The 23,224-nt window shown below is 36.1% G+C and overlaps 1 protein-coding gene across 2 annotated transcripts in view; it reads left to right on the top strand.

Moving 5' to 3' along the window:
* Positions 1-333: 333 nt before the first annotated feature.
* Syde2 (synapse defective Rho GTPase homolog 2) overlaps positions 334-23,224 on the top strand; it is a 44,525-nt gene continuing 21,634 nt past the window's right edge. For both annotated transcript variants that reach the window (XM_046443265.2, XM_046443266.2), the window contains exons 1-3: positions 334-1,805; positions 13,461-14,156; positions 20,159-21,261. In XM_046443265.2, the coding sequence (XP_046299221.1) occupies positions 479-1,805; positions 13,461-14,156; positions 20,159-21,261 (3,126 nt within the window). In that variant the 5' untranslated portion in view covers positions 334-478. The remainder of the gene's footprint in view (positions 1,806-13,460; positions 14,157-20,158; positions 21,262-23,224) is intronic.

Below are 23,224 nucleotides of genomic sequence, written 5' to 3'. Positions count from 1 at the left end.
GCGGGGTAGCAGCTGGGAGAGCACTTTCCCTTTCTTTGGCTAAAACTTTGCAGCTGCCAAGCCCAGATTCACCTTCCGGCTGGAACTTTTTTACCCCAACCTCCACTCACAGCTCCCCAAGCGTCGCGTGCGCTAACTCCCGCTTCCCTCCGCGGTCTTTAGCTCAACCCCAACCCACCGCCCTCCGCGAGCCCCCGGAATCTACCTGCCGCGCGCCCACCTCGGGAACGCAGTTCTGCGCCCCGGGCCCGCGCCCCATTGCGGCCAGTCCCTCCGGGGCATGCGCGCTGCGGCGCTACCGCCCTCCCCCACGCCTTCCCGCGGCAGAGTTATGCCAAGTATGTGAGGAGCCGGCAAGGGCCAGCGCCGGTCATGGGGAACTGCCGCTGCCGCCGCCTCCGTGAGCGCTACTTTCTCCACGACGGGGCTCTGACCTCTCCCCGCGACCCGGGCGAGCCCAGTTGCTGAGGAGAAGGGGATGGCGGACCCTCTGAGGAGGACTCTGTCCAAACTCCGGGAGAGGAGGGGTCCCCGCAGCGCCGGGGGGCTCGGATTCCGGGCGGCCGCTGCAGCTGCGGTGGCGGCCTCCTCCGCAACCCTAGGAGACACCTGGTGTGCCCAGGACTGCCCCCCATGCGAGCACGCCGGCGCAGCTGGGCCAAGCTGGACGCAGCCCCCGCCGTCACCTGAGGCGGGCGGCGCTAGAGGGTCCTCGGCGGGGTCCGGGGCGCTCGCCCCTCGGCCGCGCAGCGGGCAGGCGGTCCCTCTCCCGGGTCGCGGGCTAGCTCGCGCCACTCTGCACGCCGCGCTGAGCTTCGAAGGCAGTGGAGAGGAGGAGGAGGAGGATGACGACGCCGACTACAACGCCGACTACTACGAGAACCTGCCCGGCGGCTCGCAATCCGTGGCCGCGCCAGCGCCTGAGGGGGCGGAGGCGGAGCTGCGGCCCCCGCCTCCCCCTGCGGCGGGCTCCTCCTCGGGGGCGGAGGGCGGCAGCCTGGAGACGGGCAGGCTGCAAACCCAGTTGCGAGAGGCCTATTATCTGCTGATCCAGGCCATGCACGACCTACCCCCTGACTCAGGCACGCGGCGGGGCGGCGGGGGGTTGGCGGATCGCGGTTGCCTCGCGGGAGCCGGGGCTCCTGGCCAGCTACCTTTCCCCCGCGGCGCTGAGGACTGCAGAGCCTGCCCCGGAGATTGGGAGTTGGGAGGCGGCGACTGCCCTCAGCAGCAGGTGTCCCCGCCCTGGTCGCCTCCGAGGGAGCCTGAGGGAGTCCGGCCTCGGACTCCTCGAATGAGGCTGTCTTGCAGCAGAAGCCTTGAGAGCTTCCCGGTGGGCTCCAAGCCTCTTCCTTTACAGCGGTGGCCGAGCGACAGCTGGATCAGGTGCGGCGAGCGCGGGGACCCAGACGAGTCCCCGCCACGTGGAGGCGGGATGGAAGGCTGGAGCGGGGGCAGCGCCCGGGCCGCAGCATCTGCTGGCCTCTTGTCTCCGGGCTCCAAGGACCTCGGCAGCTCCTCGAGAAGTCCTTTCAGGCATCCTGCGGGGCCCTCTGTGATCCGCAGTGGTCAAGAAGACCGCCAGGAGGGCTCCCCCACCCTGAAGCCGTCCACAGTCACAGTCAAGAAGCTGCAGAAGTGGATGTACAAAGGTCGCCTGCTGTCCCTGGGAATGAAGGGTCGCGTTCGTGGGACACCTTCTAAAGTCCCGGTGGCGCAGGCTACTTCTCCTAACCTGGGCACTTTGAAAGTGCGTGAGAACCCCATCCTCTCGGTGCCTCCCGATCAAAGAATTACATTGACAGGTAGGATACTTTGCAGTCTGTATGCTAGCACCGCAAGCCTTAGTGTTTACCCACCGCGCCTGTCTTTAGAGCCAAGAATAAAGTGTGTTTTTGCAGACAGATACGTGACTGTGCTAAAATAAGTGTTATAGAAGTGGCAATTTAAAGCGATTTCGAGGTTATTTAGTGTGATGTATTCACATTCACTCTTTTGCTTTCTTTTTTTTTTTAGACAGTGGCATGCAGATTTTTTTTTTTTTTTAAATTTCTTCTCCTAAAACTGGTGCGCCTACTTCCTTAGTACAAGGAGTAAAGGTTAAGTTCGCCACACGCTTTTTGTAGGTTGAGAGAGGGGCGGCGCTGCCTTGATTTTTTTCTCTGTAGCTCCAGGCAAATCCGGAGACTTTTGTGGAGTTTGTGAATTTGAATTTGATCCAAGGTAGATTTTACAGGCTTCATAAACTGTCATTTTACTCATTACTCCCTTTTTTCTTCTCTCTCAGACGCTTACACCAGACACACACACAACCACAACCAAAACAAACTAAAGGTATGAGTAAAGTTTCTTTTTAGTCAGGTAGCGTTTCACATCTTCTTCACACCAACAAACTCCAACGAGGTGAGTGATGTTTTTATTGTGGAATATTGGAAAATCAAGGATAGTGGTATTGTAATCAAAAGAAAAATGTCCATAAGGTACTTTAAAAAAATTTCAGGCACTTAAAATTATTTGTAAACTTATAAACTATTCATATTAGAAGTAAATTAGTTTTTTGAAATGTATATTTGTTCTTATATCATTATGCTCCTTATTTTGAATGTGCATGGTTTTCAGTTATCTCTGGAGGTTTAGGTTATCAATTCTAGGAATCTCTTAATTATGTTGTAAATAACAAATATTCTTTCTGAAACAGAACAAAACAACATGGCTTTTTGAACTACATTTAAAATATAAAAATATCAGTGAACATAAAGACCTACGTGTTAGTAATATTTTTAAAAACATTAAATATTGAAATGTAAAATGTAGTCTTAGTATTTGTGGTAAGAATTACAAGTGCCCAGGATTGGGTTAATACACATTAACCATTGTACAGACAACAATGAGAAGAAATAAAAATTTAACAACTTCTAATCAACCAATGATGATAAATCAAATGATTCATTTAAATTATATGCAAAGTTAAATGTTTTTTGGATCTTTAAGTCTAATGCCTGTCAAACTTTATCCTCAAGTTTAAATATTCTGTTTCACTTGAATAAAAGAAATAGTAGAGTGTCTTTGTGAAGACAGGTTTACTTTATACTACATTCACATTAAAATGTGCATTTCCAGGAATAAAATATTTGTAATCACTTATTATACTTTATTACTACATTAGTTTTACCTCCTTTGATCTTGGTTCATTAACTCTTTGTATGATAGTTAAATTTCAGCCATAATCAGAAACCTGTATCTTTAGTCAAATGCTTTTACCTTTTTGTTGCAGAGGTAAAATATTTACCACCTGTTAGCTTTTAATGCCTTCACTAATAAAGGAGTTAACAAATGAAAATATTTCCTTTAAGAATGAATGCAGTGAATTTTTTATTAAGACTGTAATTATGAAAATGCTAACAACTTTAAAAGAAATTAAAATGAAATATTAGAATTTCTTTGTGATAGTATTTTATTTTATAAGAACTCTATGCAAAAGCTACCATAATCTTTGATTTAAACAACTTCCTTTCACATCATGAATTCATCTTTTAGAAAACATGAAAATAATTTGTGTAGTGTTTATTTATCTAATATAGATTTGGAGAGTATTTGTAAAAAAAAAAATTTTTTTAATGAAGGTTAGTTGGTTTTACTATAGCCATTCTGGGTAGTTTATATGATTCTTATATAAATTTTAAACCTTTCCACCCCAAAATATGGAGATTTGACAATTATTACTTAAGAACAACAAAAGGAACATAAAGGTTAAGTAGTTTTTCTGAGGTGTCTCTCCTAGCGTATGGAATCAGACTCTTATGTGAATTAAACCTCAGGTCTCATGACTAAATAACCCCTATTTATGTAAGGTAAAAAAGACTCCAGAGTTCTTTAGAGGTTTGTTGTATTACCATCAAGTTGCTTGAATTGAGGAGATGAATGGAATTTCGACAAGGTGTAGAGGGATAAATAACTTCTTCAAAATTGCAAAGATGGGGGAATCCTAGAATAGGTTTTAAGACTGCTTGAAAAATTAATTACTATATTCATTTTAAACCTTTACCTTCAAATATTTGCTTACTTCAAATTGATATTGCTTAGATTCTGTTTTGAATCATGTTTTTGAATTGATGGTGTAGTTCAGTGGTAGAGCATGTGCTTAGTATGCTCAGTCCTAGGTTCCATCCCCAGTCTCACCACAAGGGATAAAAAAAAATCATGTTTTTAAAAAAACAATTTGGACAGTCCAGATGAGGGAGTACATTCTTGGTTATATAAAAGATGTTAAGTATCTAAAACATTTGTATCATATTTTTTATGTAATATTACTCATAAGGATATTTTTCTCCCAAAATAAATATATTTGGGATTTATAACAGTATATAATGGGTTAGAGATATCTAATCTATTAGTTATTTTGAAATTTTTGAGACCATATGACAAATAGATGTCAAAAGTGATTTTCTATTTTCATTTCTGTCTCCTACAAAGAACCATTAAAACTTTTGATGGTATAATAATGCCAATGATTTGATGCAGTTAAGTATGTTGTGTTCACAGATTGGCCAATTTGTTCTTAATTGAGATGATTATTTAAGAAATCTAAAGTCATTACACATAGTAAATATTGTCAAGTTTCTGCAAGCCTTAAAATTATGAAGGAATCTTAATTTATTTGCTAACAGTTCTTTATTAATATAAACATTTATAAATAAGTTTTGATTAGCATATAGTTCACAGAAATATATTCAGAAGCATCAGGTTGAGTTTTTTCAACTCTTTTTTTCTTTTAAAAATGATTAGCATACTTTGACTCCACTTTTCCTGCTATATAATCTCTGAAAGACATATATTATTTGACAATCTTCTACCTTTAAATCTCTATGTGAGTCTGCCATTGTGACTCTAGAGGCAAGTTGCCTTTTTTTGGAAGTGTGCCATGGAACGTTGGAGTTGCTGGTGGCTGGAAAACTTTTAGAATTACAAATTCAGCAGAAAGTAGTGTTGTGTTGATTTGAAAATACTGTTTCTAGATCCATGATTCCCAAGAGATGCCGGTTTATTTTTTGAGAACCACCAAAGCTATTTTCTAGATTCTTGGTGTTTAAAGTATGGTTTACGATTTGAGAGCAGTGCTTTTCAAACTTAAAGTGCATATGGATTCCCTAAATCTTGTTAAAATGCTGATTTGAATAAGTGTGGTCTGGGACTTGATACTTCACATTTTAACAAAGTTCCAGTATAGGTAGATGATGCTGTTAGGCAGGCCACACTTTTTTAAAAAAATATTTTTTAGTTGTAGATGGACACAATGTCTTTATTTATTTTTATATGGTGCTGATGATTGAACCTGGTGCCTCACACGTGCGCATCCCCCAGATCACACTTTTTAGTAGTGAGATTCTAGAGTTTTCATGTCCTCCAAAGTTTTTATTTTTATTTTTTAGTATTGGAGATTGAACCCAGGGGCACCTGACTACTGAGCCACAATCCCAGTTCTATCTTTTTGTATTTTATTTAGAGACAGAGTCTTACTGAGTTGCTTAGTGTCTCGTTTTTCCTGAGGCTGGCTTTGAACTCACAATCCTGCCTGCCTTAGCCTCCCTAGCTGCTGGGATTACAGGAGTGCACCACTGCTCCCAGCCTCCGCAAAGTTTTGAAAAAGCACTCTACCTTATTCTAGTACTTCATACTTAAACCAACCTCTTTAGACTAAAGCACTTGAGTTCTTTCTGCTTCAGTCTTAACACTGCTTACAGTATGTGATGAGTTTGCAGTTCCCTTCATATTGCTCTCATTTTGCATCAATAAATATTAGATTTTGGAATCTGCAAGAGAGGAGGCCATATAGTAGAGGGTTAACATAATAGAGATTCTGAGTTTCTGGTCAGACTCTGCCCCTTTTACAGTCTTGTGACCTTGGGCAAGTTATTCAATTTTCTGTGGCCTCAGTCTTTATGTTGAGGGGAAGAATAAAGATAATCCATTTGGTATTTCCCCTGGCATTTAGCTGTTATTATCCAGAGGAAGGCAAGCAGGGTTTGTGGAATATTGTTTTGCACTAGATCATTAGGATTCTGGATGGAGAGTGAGAATGGAAGTTTAGGAGGACTGCCATGAGCATTGGGAATTGAGCTAGATTATCCATTTTAGGGGTACTTATTTATTCTGCTCATTTTTTCTTTTGTGCATCTTTTTCTTGCTTCTCTGGCTTTTCTCAGTTACTTTAGTGAAACTAAAAACAGTCTCACAGTTTTCTTCTCTATTTTCTTGTCTCAAAAGCAAGCAACACAGCTTGCTTAAAGGTTTTTATTGCAAGTTACAAGGGACGAAAAAGAAAAAGTGCTCCAGTCCTTTTCATTTTACGCCTTACCTTCTTTTAGATTTATCTTGGAAGAGAGAGAATTTTAGGCATAGATTCAAATATCTGATACAGTGTTCATAAGAATACTTTTATTTAGAATTTTTAAAGAAAAAGAAAAACATTTTCCTTACTGTTTATGTAGTAGAAATTTTAAAATGATGAAAAGATGTCTGTAGGGGCTGGGGATGTGGCTCAAGCGGTAGCGCGCTCTCCTGGCATGTGTGCGGCCCGGGTTCCATCCTCAGCACCACATACAAACAAAGATGTTGTGTCTGCCGAAAACTAAAAAATAAATATTTAAAAAATTCTCTCTCTCTCCCTCTCCCTCTCCCTCTCCCTCTCTCTCTCTCTCTCTCACTCTCACTCTCTCTTTAAAAAAAAAAAAGAAAAGATGTCTGTAGATGCTGTACATTTTTAATAAGAGTTGAAATACATAATTTCTTAGTTTATTGCTGCTTTTGGACTGGGGCACTACTAAAATCTTCAAGTTGTCTAGATTTATTATGAAATAATGACTAAGAAAAGAAAATTGCCTCATAGTTCACTATGTAGAATATTTTTCTTAATGAAAATCTGCAGAAATTACAATTCTGCATTTTTGTACAGATTTTCAAAATAAATGGCTCTAATTAGAATATGAATATGGTACTGTAACAGAGCTGAAAGAATAAGGACTTTTTTGCCTTGTGACTTACATACTTATTTTAAAATTTTTACTCGTGTATTACTATATATCTGAAAGCGTATGTGTGTGAAAGCATATATATTTGTATATCTTTATATAGAAGCAAAAGATAACTCTTAAATTTATGCTATTAAACATTAATTTTAGCATTAAAAAAGGAAGGGAGGATTGCAGATAGCTTTCATTTATGTAAATTTATATTCACAGAATTAACATAGACATCCATTTTATTAATTGAAATAAAGATGAAGTTTTTATATAATTTATAAGTAATTATCTAAGTAAGGTTTACTGCCTTGAATAACATGTTACTTAATTCATTTTAATAATTAAATACATTTGGCTTTTACCATAAACCATAATAATATAGCTATTTATAAATTTAAACTTTAGCATTATATATTTTGAAATATCACAATGGCAGTCAGACTGTATGATTTCAAGCTTTTGTAGTTTGAAGCTTCATTAAAGATAGTTATAGTATGTCTCATAATGTAATTATTATTATTTATTTATTTATTTTTGTGGTACTGGGGTTTGAACCCAGGGGTATTCTACCACTGAGGAGATACAGCACCATCTCTCTCCTTTTTTTTTTTTTTTTTTTTTTAATTTTTTATTGTTGGCTGTTCAAAACATTACATAGTTCTTGATATATCATATTTCACACTTTGATTCAAGTGGGTTATGAGCTCCCATTTTTACCCCATATACAGATTGCAGAATCACATCAGTTACACATCCATTGATTTACATATTGCCATACTAGTGTCTGTTGTATTCTGCTGCCTTTCCTATCCTCTACTATCCCCCCTCCCCTCCCCTCCCCTCTTCTCTCTCTGCCCCCTCTACTGACATTCGTTTGTCCCCCTTGTATTATTTTCCCCTTTCCTCTCACTTCCTCTTGTATGTACTTTTGTATAACTCTGAGGGTCTCCTTCCATTTCCATGCACTTTCCCTTCTCTCTCCCTTTCCCTCCCACCTCTCATCCCTGTTTAATGTTAATCTTCTTCTCATGCTCTTCGCCCCTACTCTGTTCTTAGTTACTCTCCTTATATCAAAGAAGACATTTGGCATTTGTTTTTTAGGGATTGGCTAGCTTCACTTAGCATAATCTGCTCTAATGCCATCCATTTCCCTGTAAATTCTATGATTTTGTCATTTTTTTAATGCAGAGTAATACTCCATTGTGTATAAATGCCACATTTTTTTTATCCATTCATCCATTGAAGGGCATCTAGGTTGGTTCCACAGTCTAGCTATTGTGAATTGTGCTGCTGTGAACATCGATGTAGCAGTGTCCCTGTAGCATGCTCTTTTTAGGTCTTTAGGGAATAGACCGAGAAGGGGAATAGCTGGGTCAAATGGTGGCTCCATTCCCAGCTTTCCAAGAAATCTCCATACTGCTTTCCAAATTGGCTGCACCAATTTGCAGTCCCACCAGCAATGTACAAGTGTACCCTTTTCCCCACATCCTCGCCAGCACTTGTTGTTGTTTGACTTCATAATGGCTGCCAATCTAACTGGAGTGAGATGGTATCTTAGGGTGGTTTTGATTTGCATTTCTCTGACTGCTAGAGATGGTGAGCATTTTTTCATGTATTTGTTGATTGATTGTATGTCCTCCTCTGAGAAGTGTCTGTTCAGGTCCTTGGCCCATTTGTTGATTGGGTTGTTTGTTCTCTTATTGTCTAATTTTTTGAGTTCTTTGTATACTCTGGATATTAGGGCTCTATCTGAAGTGTGAGGAGTAAAGATTTGTTCCCAGGATGTAGGCTCTCTATTTACCTCTCTTATTGTATCTTTTGCTGAGAAAAAACTTTTTAGTTTGAGTAAGTCCCATTTGTTGATTCTAGTTATTAACTTTTGTGCTATAGGTGTCCTATTGAGGAATTTGGAGCCCGACCCCACAGTATGTAGATCGTAGCCGACTTTTTCTTCTATCAGACGGCGTGTCTCTGATTTGATATCAAGCTCCTTGATCCATTTTGAATTCACTTTTGTGCATGGCGAGAGAAAGGGATTCAGTTTCATTTTGTTGCATATGGATTTCCAGTTTTCCCAGCACCATTTGTTGAAGATGCTATCCTTCCTCCATTGCATGCTTTTAGCCCCTTTATCAAATATAAGGTAGTTGTAGTTTTGTGGATTGGTTTCTGTGTCCTCTATTCTGTACCATTGGTCCACCCGCCTGTTTTGGTACCAGTACCATGCTGTTTTTGTTACTATTGCTCTGTAGTATAGTTTGAAGTCTGGTATCGCTATACCGCCTGATTCACACTTCCTGCTTAGCATTGTTTTTGCTATTCTGGGTCTTTTATTTTTCCATATGAATTTCATGATTGCTTTCTCTATTTCTACAAGAAATGCCATTGGGATTTTGATTGGCATTGCATTAAACCTATAGAGAACTTTTGGTAATATCGCCATTTTGATGATGTTAGTTCTGCCTATCCATGAACAGGGTATATTTTTCCATCTTCTAAGATCTTCTTCTATTTCTCTCTTTAGGGTTCTGTAGTTTTCATTGTATAAGTCTTTCACCTCTTTTGTTAGGTTGATTCCCAAGTATTTTATTTTTTTTGAAGATATTGTGAATGGAGTGGTTGTCCTCATTTCCATTTCAGAGGATTTGTCGCTGATATACAGGAATGCCTTTGATTTATGCGTGTTGATTTTATATCCTGCCACTTTGCTGAATTCATTTATTAGCTCTAATAGTTTCTTTGTAGACCCTTTTGGGTCTGCTAGGTATAGAATCATGTCATCTGCAAATAGTGATAATTTAAGTTCTTCTTTTCCTATTTTGATGCCTTTAATTTCTTTCATCTGTCTAATTGCTCTGGCCAGTGTTTCGAGAACTATGTTGAACAGAAGTGGTGAGAGAGGGCATCCCTGTCTTGTTCCAGATTTTAGAGGGAATGCCTTCAATTTTTCTCCATTCAGAATGATGCTAGCCTGAGGCTTAGCATAGATTGCTTTTACAATATTGAGGTATGTTCCTGTTATCCCTAGTTGTTCTAGAGTTTTGAACATAAAGGGATGCTGTACTTTGTCAAATGCTTTTTCCGCATCTATCGAGATGATCATATGGTTCTTATTTTTAAGTCTATTGATGTGGTGAATAACATTTATTGATTTCCGTATATTGAACCAGCCTTGCATCCCAGGGATGAATCCTACTTGATCATGGTGCACAATTTTTTTGATATGTTTTTGTATCCGAGTGGCCAGAATTTTATTGAGGATTTTTGCATCTAGGTTCATTAGAGATATTGGTCTGTAGTTTTCTTTCTTTGAAGTGTCTTTGTCTGGTTTAGGTATCAGGGTGATGTTGGCCTCATGGAATGAATTTGGAAGTTCTCCCTCCTTTTCTATTTCCTGAAGTAGCTTGAAAAGTATTGGTATTAGTTCTTTTTTTTTTTTTTTTTTTTTTTGAGAGAGAGAGAAAGGGAGAGAGAGAGAGAGAATTTTATATTTATTTATTTATTTTTTTAGTTTTCGGTGGACACAACATCTTTGTTTGTATGTGGTGCTGAGGATCGAACCCGGGCCGCACGCATGCCAGGCAAGCGCGCTACCGCTTGAGCCACATCCCCAACCCTAGCACCATCTCTATATTTTTTATTGTGAGCCAGGATCTCATTAAGTTTCTGAGGCTGACTTTGAACTTGCAATCATACTGTCTCAGCCTCCTGAGTCACTGTCATATACCACCATGTCTGGCTTATAATTATTACTTTTAGTATTATACTCCAGTTAAATACTTGTATCAATAGAAGTATCACCTTGCTTGAATATGGGAGGCTAGTAGCTTTATTTCCTTATTGCAGTTCTTTGAAGTGTAGTACAAGTAGACATGTTTAAGGATCATTCACAGTGTATAATACATCAAAAAACTCTGCTGTGACTCAAAGTAATGTATCTTGTTCTATAAAATTTTCAGGGCTGAAGAGCTGTCTGAGAATAAGATAAAATAAACTGTTGCTTATTTTTAGTCAGTGAGTTATATAATTTTATAGCTTTTGCTTCAAATTTATAATTAATGTCAAAACTATATATATATACATTTACTTATAAATAACGTCCTGTATAGGTCTGAAAGCTATTGAATAATAGCTTGAGATTTAGGCTTAAATGTAAAATTGATCTAGATTTCAGTACACTTGGCAAAAGCATGTAATAACTGAGAATCCAGAAGCTTAAGTGATTCCTGAGCATGTGTTTGATTTTTAGTTGTTAAGTATAAAGTGTAAAGGAAATAGAACCAAAGAAAGACTCTAGAAAAATCTTCACCTTTTCATTAATTAAATTAAATAATCAGTTCATGATGTTCGTTGAGTGTTTGTTATGTTTGCTTATTCAATCCTGGGGGATGGAGATGGGTATCCCTTAGTGGTAGCAGCCCAGGTATACTTCTATGAAGTTTAAAGTCAGAGTTTCAGTACTGCCCCTTCCTTTTACCAACTTGGTGGTTTTGACTGTTTCCCCCCCCCCCCCTATTATTTTATAGATTTCCAAATATTTATCAGCAGCCATTTTTGTTGTTGTTGTTGTTACTGGGGATTGAACCTAGGGGCACTTAACCACTAAGCCACATCCCCAGCCCTTTTTATATTTTATTTTGAGATAGGGTCTCACCAAGTTGCTTAGCACCTCAATAAATTTCTGAGGCTGGCTTTGAACTTGCAATCCTCCTGTCTCTATCAGCAGCCATTTTGTATTGTAAATGTGATGCTATCTCATGTTGAGAGAGACCTGCTTCCCTGTTCTTAATGGGTAGCATGGTATAGAGAAAGGGGTAAACATGTGGGTTTTAGGGTTAGGTTTAATTTTGAATACTAGGGACTTGACCATATTCCTCATATTTTTCAATGATATAATAATTATACTTATTAGATTGTTGTAGAGGTAAAATGAGGTTAGGGGCTTCCTTATTGCTTTATTTCTAGAACATAATAGTTACTTACTTGATGAGTGAGTAAATTGCAGACATAGTAGGAGTTCATGGAGCTTCTTTCCCTTCTGTAACTAATTGAACTTGAAACACAATTAGTGTTTAAGATTGTTATGTTTTAATTAATCTGATTGGTTAGGTAGATGTTTAGGATTTTAAAAAAGACAAGGGCTTTTTTTGCATTATTAAAGATTTTTCTTTCAGTTGAAAGGTTACTTAACATCTTGTTATGTGTGAAACTAATTTTGTTATTAAGATTCTCATAGCTTAATGTGCTTATCACTGTTATTACATCTTTTAAAAAAAATTTTTTTTAGTTGTAAATGGACACAATACCTTTATTTTATTTGTTTTTATTTTCATGTGGTGCCAGGGATGGAACCCAGTGCCTCCTGCATGATAGCAAGTGCTCTACCATTGAGCCACAACCCTGGCCCCCCCACATCATTTTTTATTTGTGGTAACAGTAAGATGAATCAACCATGTACACAACCAGAATAGCATAAGGCCATAATTCCATAATTTAAAAACCTAACATGGTCTTAGATTTATACAAATGTGGTTTTCATTACATATGTGTAGTGAATTATTATTATTATTATTATATTTAGATTATTCACTATCAGTAAAGGGTCAGTGAAGTTGCTTCACACACCTCTTTGGAGGCACAAAATTTTCCTTTTTAGATGAAAGTAGTGTTATGTATATTTTTAGGGTATTATCACATTGTATTAACCTGTATATCATCTTGAGTATTTGAGTAGACTATAAATTTCTTATGGGCAGGGATTATTTTGTTCATTATTTATCTGCTGCCTAAATTTGCGTCTGGCCAGTAATAATAATAGCTGTTGTGCTTACTGTGAGACAGCATGGTTGGTTCTAATCAGCCTCTTTAAGAGATCTTAATTTCAATTTTTGCTCCAGCTATATAGAACTCAAACTTTGCATAAGATACTACTGAGCTGTATGGTTAGGGAACCAATGTTATGTTGAAATTTTAATAGGTAAGGTATACTTTTTTGTTAGGTTAGTGAAAGTAAATCTTTGTGTGAAAAGTTAGGAATATTACTTATTCTTTCTAATGACTTTGGTCTAGTAATAGTGAGTTGGAAATTATTCAAATATTGATTAGTCATACTGTGTACAAAGCATTCTATATAAGCTTTTTATAAAATTTGTTTTGCTTAGGGTAAGGCTTTGTTAATCCTGTAGTTTTTTAATAAAAGCAGTATCAGAATTTGCATATTCTGTTTCCTAGAATTTTATGACACCTATACTAGCAGTCTGATTTCTAGATAATGGCAACCATGTTTAAGTGGAAAATCCAAAATTTTTCTGGTTTGATTTTATTTTTTGTGTGATTAATATTACTTTTCTACTTTAAAAAAAATTTAACTACTGATTTGAAGTGACATATTTCCTGGTATATTAGGCATTATATTCTATCTTTTTTTCTTCTTTGAAACAGATTTATTTGAAAATGTCTATGGGTCTTCAATGAAGAGAAGAGAATCTGAAGATCTGAAGGATAATATTGAATTCAGAGGTCATAAGCCACTTAACAGTATCACTGTTTCAAAAAAACGAAATTGGTTATATCAAAGTCCTCTGAGATCTCTGAATCTGGAAGAAGAAAATAGGAAATGCCAAGATAGGAGTCATTTATCTATCTCACCTGTATCTCTTCCTAAACATCAGCTATCACATCCTTTCCTCAAATCATCTGAAGAATACTGTACATATATGGTGTGTAATGCTACAAACTCATCATTATCAAGAAACTGCTCTTCAGATTTTAATGAGGAAAATGATGCAGATGATGAAGGAGAAATATGGTACAATCCCATTCCTGAGGATGATGACCTTGGGGTATCAAGTGCCTTGAGTTTCCATGAGCCAAACCCTGCTCTTCTGAAGTTTCCTGCTGTCAGTTTGAGCATATTGTCTAGGAGTGACCCTACAAAAGCAGAGCAGCCTACTGAAGATCCGTTGTGCTCTTCTGAACACAAAGGTGATACTCAGACCACTCAGTCAAATGAAGTGAATCCTATAGATTCCATCCATTCCACAGAATGTATGCAGCAGTACACGCAAAGGCTAGGACACAAGATACAAGAAGGTTTAATGGTGGAGGATAGTCCGATATTGAAATCTCCTTTTGCAGGTAAAGATGATCATAGATCTGCCTTTTCTTTCTTCTTTTTCAATTCTTTCACAGTTGCTAAATATAGAAGATGCATATTATATTCATGTACTTTCTGTATAAAGTGAATATATTTTAAAAAATAAAAACAGGTTTATAAATATTTTATATACATGGTGTTTTAATTATTTTTATCACAGACTTGGTTTTGTAATGTGGTATGTGATATGATTTAGTATATTTATCCTTTGAGACTTATGATTGCTTTTCTCTTCATTGAAAAGAGTGAAGTCATGGGGAATAGAAGAAAAAGATATATTCTTTATGTAAGTCTAATTTTTTGCTTCATTCATTCATTTACCCATACATGGCCTGGCCAAAGCTGAAAAGTTGTCTTTTCAGTATACCAGTAGTCATTAGTTTGTGTTCTTATGCCTAAGATTTCTCATGAGCAAAGGAAAGGAAGGAAAAAAAAAAGAGATTAAAAAGGTGCTACAATAGTTATACAACCCCAAAAGGAAATAATTGAAGTTTAATATATATTAGGTTGAACCATAAGAAATTGCTGATATTCAACAGTTTTTGATCTATTAAAAAAAAGCATTTTATATAGTTGAACTTAATGGTTTTGCTCTTCCTTGTTTGCCTTCAGTTTTATGATATGCTTCTGTTAATTCTAGACATACTCCCCAGGAAACAGTGTGAGTCACCTTTGGTTGCAAATATCAAGTGCTGGATAGAAATTATTTATGTTTTATATCAAGTCATTTTAATTTATAGAATTTCAAATGATGCATAGTATTTGAAGATGTGTGGTGTAGTAGATGCTGTCGGTGCATATGTATTGGGTTTTATTATTTACTACTTGAATGAAGGAAGCCTTTTTCTACCTTGCACAGTATTTGCATCTCTGCCTAAGGACTTTCTTTGAAGTCAAGGAAGCTCTCTGCAGGGCAGCCTTGGAGTATTCCTCAACCAGTTACTGACAAGTTGGTATAGGACTACCCCAGCTCTCTTTTCTCTTGGGTGGGTAATTATGAGCAGATTAATCTTCCTAGAGTTTTCTCTTGAGATTAAGCTCCAGTTGCTCATAGGGATAGCAGGCTTGATGTTCATCTTGAATATCCCCCTGAATTTTCTCACTTCTTTGATGGGATTTCTGAACTTTGCAAATTAAATATTTGAATTTGAATCCTTTTCTCAGCAACTTGGGGAGGCCCAGTAAATGTTATATTAAGAGAAAAAGTGAATTATGAAACTGTGTACTATATGTTGGCAATTTTGAAAGAAACATTGAAAGCCATACTGAAAATGTTAATGGGGGTTTTCGTTGTGGTTAGTTTTTGTTTCTGGGTATTGTGATTGAAGGTAATCAAAAACATTCTTCTCTGTGCATTTCTAATTGTAGACTCAATTCTATAGTAAATATGTGTCTTTTGTAATATGATGGAAAGAGAAGTAAATACTAAATAAAATAGTAATTTGGAATACAGATTATGATCAGGGTAGAGTGTGAGGGAAGGCTATAGTATCACAGATAGGGATGGATGTGGAATGTTATTGAGAAGGCAAGAAGATAATAAGGACAAGAGCTAAGTTAGAAAGGTAGCATCTATAAAGTGACATACACTTTAATATAATTCCCCTGAAACTAATTTTTATTTCAGCATTCCCCTCCTATTACCTTCTTTCCAATTCTTATTCTCAGTTTAAGATCTTACTTTATATTTCATTGAGAAAAATGCAAATAAATAGAAAACTCCCACTTCTCTCACCATAACATTGACTGCCCTCACTGAAATTTGTAACTTTATGATATATTTTCTTTCTTATTACTATGAATGCTTTGTCTATGCTTTTAACTACATCCAGCCCACCTTCTACATGCCATCCTTTAAAAAAATCAATTAATTAATTAATTCTAATCAGGTATATATGACAGCAGAATGCATTTTGATTCATTGTACGCAATTGCAGCACAACTTTTCATTTCTCTGATTGTACACAATGTAGTGACATACCATACGGGCAGTTATACATGTGCCTAGGGTAATGATGTCCATCTCATTCTACCATATTTCCTTCCCCCATGCCTCCCCTCCTCTCCCTCCTCTTTGTCCAATCAAAATTCCTCCATTTTTCCCATCCCCTGCTCCCTTGTGGATCAGCATCCACTTATCAGAGAGAACATTTGGCCTTTGGCTTTTTGGGAAAAAAAAGTTTAAAGCAAAGTAAACTGATTGGCTTACTTCGCTTAGCATGGTATTCTCCAACTCCATTTATATACCTGCAAATGCCATAATTTTATTCTCTTTTAGTGCTGAATAGTATTCCATTGTGTATGTGTACTAAAGTTTCTTTATCCATTCATCTATTGAAGGGCATCTAAGTTGGTTCCTCAGTTTAGCTACTGTGAATTGAGCTGCTATAAACATTGATGTGGCTGTGTTATTATAGTATGTTGATTTTAAGTCCTTTGGATATAGACTAAGGAGTGGGATAGCTGGGTCAAATGGTGGTTCCATTCCAAGTTTTCTAAGAAATCTCCATACTGCTTTCTAGATTGGTTGCACCAATTTGCAGTCCCACCAGCAGTGTATGAGTGTGCCTTTCCCCCCACATCCTCACCAACACTTGCTGTTATTTGTATTCTTGATAACTGCCATTCTGACTGGCATGAGATGAAATCTTAGAGTAGTTTTGATTTGCATTTCTCTAATTATTAGAGATTTTGAACACTTTTTTCATATATTTGTTGACTGATTGTATACCTTTTTCTGAGAAGTGTCTGTTTAGCTCCTTAGCCCATTTATTGATTTGGTTATTTGTTTTTTTTTTTGCTGTTAAGTTTTTTTGAGATCTTTATTATATCTTGGAGATTAGTGCTCTATCTGACATGCATGTGACGAAAATTTGCTCCCAAAATGTAGGCTCTCCCTTCACCTCATTGTTTCTTTTGAGAAGAAGCTTTTTAGTTTGAGTCAATCACGTTTATCAATTCTTGATTTTATTTCTTACACTAAAACTAATTTTTTAAAATGTTTGTGGCATATTATGATCTTAGACTAATAGACATATAAATTTTTTTAAAAGTATGGAATGACTACTATTTATGTCTCCTTTCTTACCATCATTCTTTTAAACATGTAATTCATATCTAATAAGCACAATCCTAAAGTGATCAAAAGAATACAGTTTAGTATATGTCTTTTTCTTTCTTTTTTTTTTTTTTAGTTTGGTAGCAAGGTTACCTAATGTGATCTGCTTTCCTTAGCAATATTGGCAGAATGATGTTGAGAAGTTGGCAGCTAATTTGTAAATACTTTAAATATGAACAGCAATTTAAAAAATCATCCTAACATAACTGTGACTTGTTTTATGCTTATTAACTTCCAGGTAAATATTGCAATCAGATTGGTATAGATGGATTGATTGATTTTGTGTTTTTTTCTTTATATCTTCATCTTGCATTGTTATATGTAGATTAATATTATTGTTTCTCAAGTTTTACTGAGTTTAATTGAGTTGATGGGCCCTAATTCATTTGACTGTTTTTCTGGTATTTGGTGTTAATAGATTGTGCCCACAGCTATTGCAGTAACCTTTCATCATGATCATTTTTGCTTCTTTTGGATTTATTTACTAGTATCATTATTGGGTGTTTATGCTGGTATTTGCTATTGTTAATTTCTGTATTGTAGTTTCAAAAAGGTTTACAAATTTACAGGTCAAATAATAATTGGTTGATTGATGCCTTCATTTATTCAACAAATGTTGAGTTCATGCTTTGTGCCAGTTACTGTTCCTGGTGTTGAAGGAGTCTATCATTTTCTCTTGACTCAAGCCTGGTACATAAATTTCTGTTTAAGGATTTTTTTTTTTTTTTGTGTGTGTGTGTGTGTGCTTGCTGTATATAGCTATTCTGTGATTTGATTAGTGTAGTTCTAGTTTAATTTTAAAGGATTGTGGAATTTGGTAATATTTCAGCTGTTGGATTTTATTAAAACAAAAAGTCTTTGTTTTAATAAATACACTCTTGTCTATAATAGAAGTTGCTAACATGTACAGTATTTCATTTTAACAATTAAAGACTTCAGTTGGAATTATTTATTTACAATATGTAAAAGGAGTCAGTATGTTAAATTCCTTAGCAATTTAATAAAATCTACAACAGTTTAATATACTGGTTGGTTTTCCTAGGCTGTGACAAAAATAGATTAATGTTTGTAAAGCAGGACCCTGATTTCTGTAGAATGTTTTAAACAAGTAAGCCAGTAGAATTGTGCTGTGATTTGCAACATAGAGGATGCTTTGTCCAGTTTATCACACACTTTATTTCTTAATAGCTGTTTATCAGAAAGGCCCAGGAGGCATACTTAAAATAGTACTCTGTCTATAAAGAAACTAATTCTCTGTGTGGACGCACAGAGTGAGTGGAGGGAGAATGTTATATTAATACTTTAAAGAAAGGTCATTTAATTTGTTGATCTTTTTTTATAGAATAACTTCTGATTTTGAAGTTATTAGATCTTCCTCTATAAGAATGGTTATATGAAAAAAATTGAAAAAAATTATATAATTGGGATTAGATTGCTTCTTTACAGGAAAAGTTAGAATTTATATATCAGGTTTTAGAAGATTTGAAAAAACTTTATTTTCTTTCTTTATTTATATGTGGTGTTGAAAATTGAACCCAGTACCTCACTCATGCCAAGGAAAGCACTCTACCACTGAGCCACAACCTCAGCTCTAGAAGATATTTTTAATCTGTATTATTAGTTTGAAAATTTACTATGAACAAGTACAAATTTAAAAATTAAATGTATTTTTTGACCATTTTTTAAGCTGAGGAAGTTATGGAAAATTTTAATAATAGTCGAGAAAAAGTCTTTAAAATCTGTTTAATATGTATGGCTGGACAAAAAAGTGTGTAGAAAGATGGAGGAGCTGAAAGTATAATATTTAAAAGCATAGACTCTGAAAACCAATGTTTTGGCTTGGATCCTGGTTCTACCACCTGCCAACTTTGTGATCTTAAATTACTCAGCTCTGTGCCTGAGAGTACTTATCTGGAGAATGTGGTGCTAATGGTTTTAACTCACAGGGTTACTATGAAAATTAAATAAGTGACTACACATATTAAGTAGCTCAATAAATGTCAGTTGGCATTGCTTAATCATAATGAAATATTAATAATTTATTAATATTAAACTACTTTTAGTATTATTTCCACCAAAATATTTGTAGTGGCTAATCTGTAAATATGTAGTTTAGGCTGATATTTACTTTATTTGTACTGTCTATGAAAACTAAAAATTGCAAGAAAACTTATATCTCTGTTGCAGTTAAAGACCATAACTAACATTTGAAGTTGTGGAATTATTGTATACAAATAACACAATAAGGAAGATTTCTTAACAGTTTTTAAAATTATTCAGTTACATTTATGATATTCAATATTCTGTTATTCTTGATTGACTAGATAGCTCTACATAAACTTTGGTGACACATTCTAATAGAATTTTAGAACAAGGAGCATCTCAGCTATCAAAATTACAGATTTATTTTGTTTTTAGCTTTTTAAAAAACTAGCTCTGCTAAGTGGTAACATTTAGCTTTATAAGATTATAAATATAGAAGAAACATTCTTATTAGTATAGCATTTCTAACATTTTAAAATAAGAAGCTTTCCTAGTTTCTAATATATAATATGCTCACTGGAGTATATTGTAGTGGGAAATGTTAAAAAGGAATCTGCATTACCCTTCCTCCAAGTCTTCAGAATAGCAGATGGAGAGGGAGATGCTTCTTTGTACTGTATACCATCTGGAGATCTTGATATTCTGCTTTGAACATGAAGATGAAGACTGACCTGAACTTCAAACTAATCTCCCCATTGAGATGAAACAAGGGAAGTATTCCTATCCGTGTGAGACCTTGTTTAGTTGGTGGTTTATAAAATAGGAGTAAGAAAAATCAAAACATATCTTTTTATAATATTTTTCTTTCTTTCTTTTTTAAAGGTCCTGGAATCTTAGCTGCTACAAGTAGGACTGAATTGGGAGTTATGGAACCATCCTCTCCAAGCCCTAGCCCTGTGAAAAAAGGCAGTTCAATTAATTGGTCTTTACCAGATAAAATAAAATCTCCACGAACTGTGAGGAAACTTTCCATGAAAATGAAAAGATTGCCAGAATTTAGCCGAAAGCTAGGTGTTAAGGGAACCCTGAATTATGTAAACAGTCCAGATAATTCTCCTTCCTTGTCTAAATATAACTGTCGAGAAATTAATCATACTGTTATTTTACCTTCTGGAAACACTACCACAGCTGCCAAGAGGAATGTCATAAGCCGGTACCATCTTGATACCACTGTATCTTCTCAGCACAGCTACCAGAAGAAAACCTCCATGAGTTTGAAGTATTCCTGCAAAGGTGGTTACCTCAGTGATGGAGACTCACCTGAACTTATAACTAAATCTAGCAAACATGGATCTGAAAGCAAATTTGGAAAAGGAAAAGAAATAATTCCAAACAGTTGTAGTAAAAATGAAATAGACATAGATGCTTTTAGACATTATAACTTTTCTGATCAACCCAAGTGTTCACAGTACATATCTGGGCTCATGAGTGTGCATTTCTATGGTGCTGAGGATTTAAAACCACCACGGATAGATTCAAAAGATGTCTTTTGTGCAATTCAGGTAGATTCAGTAAACAAAGCAAGAACAGCTTTGCTCACATGTCGAACCACATTTTTAGACATGGATCACACTTTCAATATAGAAATTGAAAATGCACAACATTTAAAACTAGTAGTATTTAGTTGGGAACCCACTCCAAGAAAGAATAGAGTGTGCTGTCATGGAACTGTTGTTCTTCCCACCTTATTCAGAGTGACAAAGACACATCAATTGGCTGTCAAACTTGAACCTAGAGGTCTTATCTATGTGAAAATGACTCTTATGGAACAGTGGGAAAATTCTCTTCATGGACTAGATAAAAATCGAGAATCGGTAATATTTGGTGTTGACATTCAAAAAGTTGTAGAAAAAGAAAATGTAGGATTGATGGTGCCACTCCTGATACAGAAATGTATTATGGAAATTGAAAAGAGAGGCTGTCAGGTATATTTCACTGCATTTTTCTACTATCCTTTATTGATTGATGAATTGATTGTCTAATTTTGAGTCTTGGGGGAAGGAATTTAGGTAAGGTAAAAAAATAGTTTAGACATTTTCCTATTTCTGTTGTTTGTTTTATTACATCACTGTTTAGAGTATAATTCATTACCTTAACCTATGTTATCAGTGATTTCAGAGCTTACTAGATCAGAGCTTATGTTGTGTTACGGAACTACATGGGTTTTATAACTAGGCATCAAGATTGCTTTGTAAGTGCAATGCTAGGAAAAGCTAAAGCTGATAACATGGTTTGACAGTTTATGACAGAAAGTTCTAATACTGAATCCTATAAACTTGGTCACTCCTCACATTAACTCTATCCACTTTTTCCCTACTCTTAATAGTCCCGTTCTTAGAAAGTCATATAGCATGTAGGATGAGGAGAGTTCTTACTTATAAGAACACCTCTCATTTCCTTTTAAATAATAAAGGAAAGGCAACCTATTAAAAGAAAGAAACAAAACCCTGGCATTATTTGCAACAAGGTATGTAACAATCTTAGCCAGTTAATATACCTTGTCTTTCTTTATGTTCATTTATAGGTATGGAGTATGACAATGAAAAACAGTATATGACTGAGGATATTATTGAGATATAAAAAGTATTTATATTAATTTTTGACACATAAATTCTTGTGATATAATAAGAATCATAATGTTCTGAGATAATTCTGCTTTAGTCACCCAAATTTACATTGACTCAAAAGACAATAAGGGTAAATATCATGAAATCTGAAATATTATGTCTTCATTTAAAACATCTCACCTTGAACTTAATGTGGAAACTATACATTTGTGGAGTATTGTCTTAAGATCCAGAGGACCTGGATTCCGGTTTCTCTACTGTTATTACTTAACTGTGTGATGTTGGGCAAATCACTTAATCCTTATGGTTCTTATTTGCTTATATTTATAAAAATGGATCCAGTCATTTCTAATGATAAGAGGGAGGTCATCTAAATTTTATACATAATTCTGTCTCTAGTATGTGTTGTTGATGTGAGAGTGAGGACTTGACTTTACAGTCCAGTTTTTTTTCTCTTAATTACTTTTCTTTCTTAAGCTTCTCTTTTTTTCCTCCATTCCCCCCCCCACCCTGTTAGTATGCAGAAAGTTCAGAGATGGGGCAGACTTTAAAGCTAGATTAAGCAGAAAATTTTACAATTGAATATTATAATAAGTAACTCAAGTGGATTGTATTTTACAGTTTATTTTTTGAGATATAAAGAGCAGGTATGTAAAGACTGTTAATTACTTTTTTGAGCACTAAGAAAACATTTCTAGCAATGCTTTTTATTTCTTTACTGAAAGATTCTAAAAAGGTTTATTTTAAAGATTTTCTGCAAACTAAAATGTTTTACAGTTGGGCATTTGAAACCATACTTTAAAAATTTTTTTTTAATTGTAGATGAACACAATATCTTTATTTATTTATTATTATGTGGTGCTGAGGATCGAATCCAGGGCCTCACATGTGCGAGGCAAGTGCTCTACCATTGAGCTACAGTCCCAGCCCCTTGAAACTGTATTTTTTAAAAACATTTTTTGATTTCTCTTCCTTGCTGCTTTTCCACCTATGTGTGCATGCTCGCTTGCGTGCATGCGCACATACAAGTAGGCTTGTTCTACATTTTACAGGCTACCATGTTTCTTAAAGTTTATTTACCTTTTTGTCAGTTATTATTCTTGTTTTTTCACTGTGAAAATAAAGTTTTTATATTCATATAAAAATAGTTTGCGGCGTGGGCTTTTACATCATCTAAATACTTTGAATGCAGCTATATTCTGTCTTCTGATTCCAGTGGGAAAAATTACTGATACTTATGGCTCATCCAGTATAGATTCTGGCTCTGATAGAGAAATTGAGCATGTATACTTCATGAATTTGATTCAAGAAGTCAGCATTC

The sequence above is a fragment of the Marmota monax genome, unplaced genomic scaffold (genome assembly GCF_021218885.2).
Source record: "Marmota monax isolate L192 unplaced genomic scaffold, Marmota_monax_Labrador192_F-V1.1 WCK01_AAM20220418_F8-fsc00046, whole genome shotgun sequence".
Lineage (NCBI taxonomy): Eukaryota > Metazoa > Chordata > Mammalia > Rodentia > Sciuridae > Marmota > Marmota monax.
This window is presented reverse-complemented; position numbering and strand designations above follow the sequence as displayed.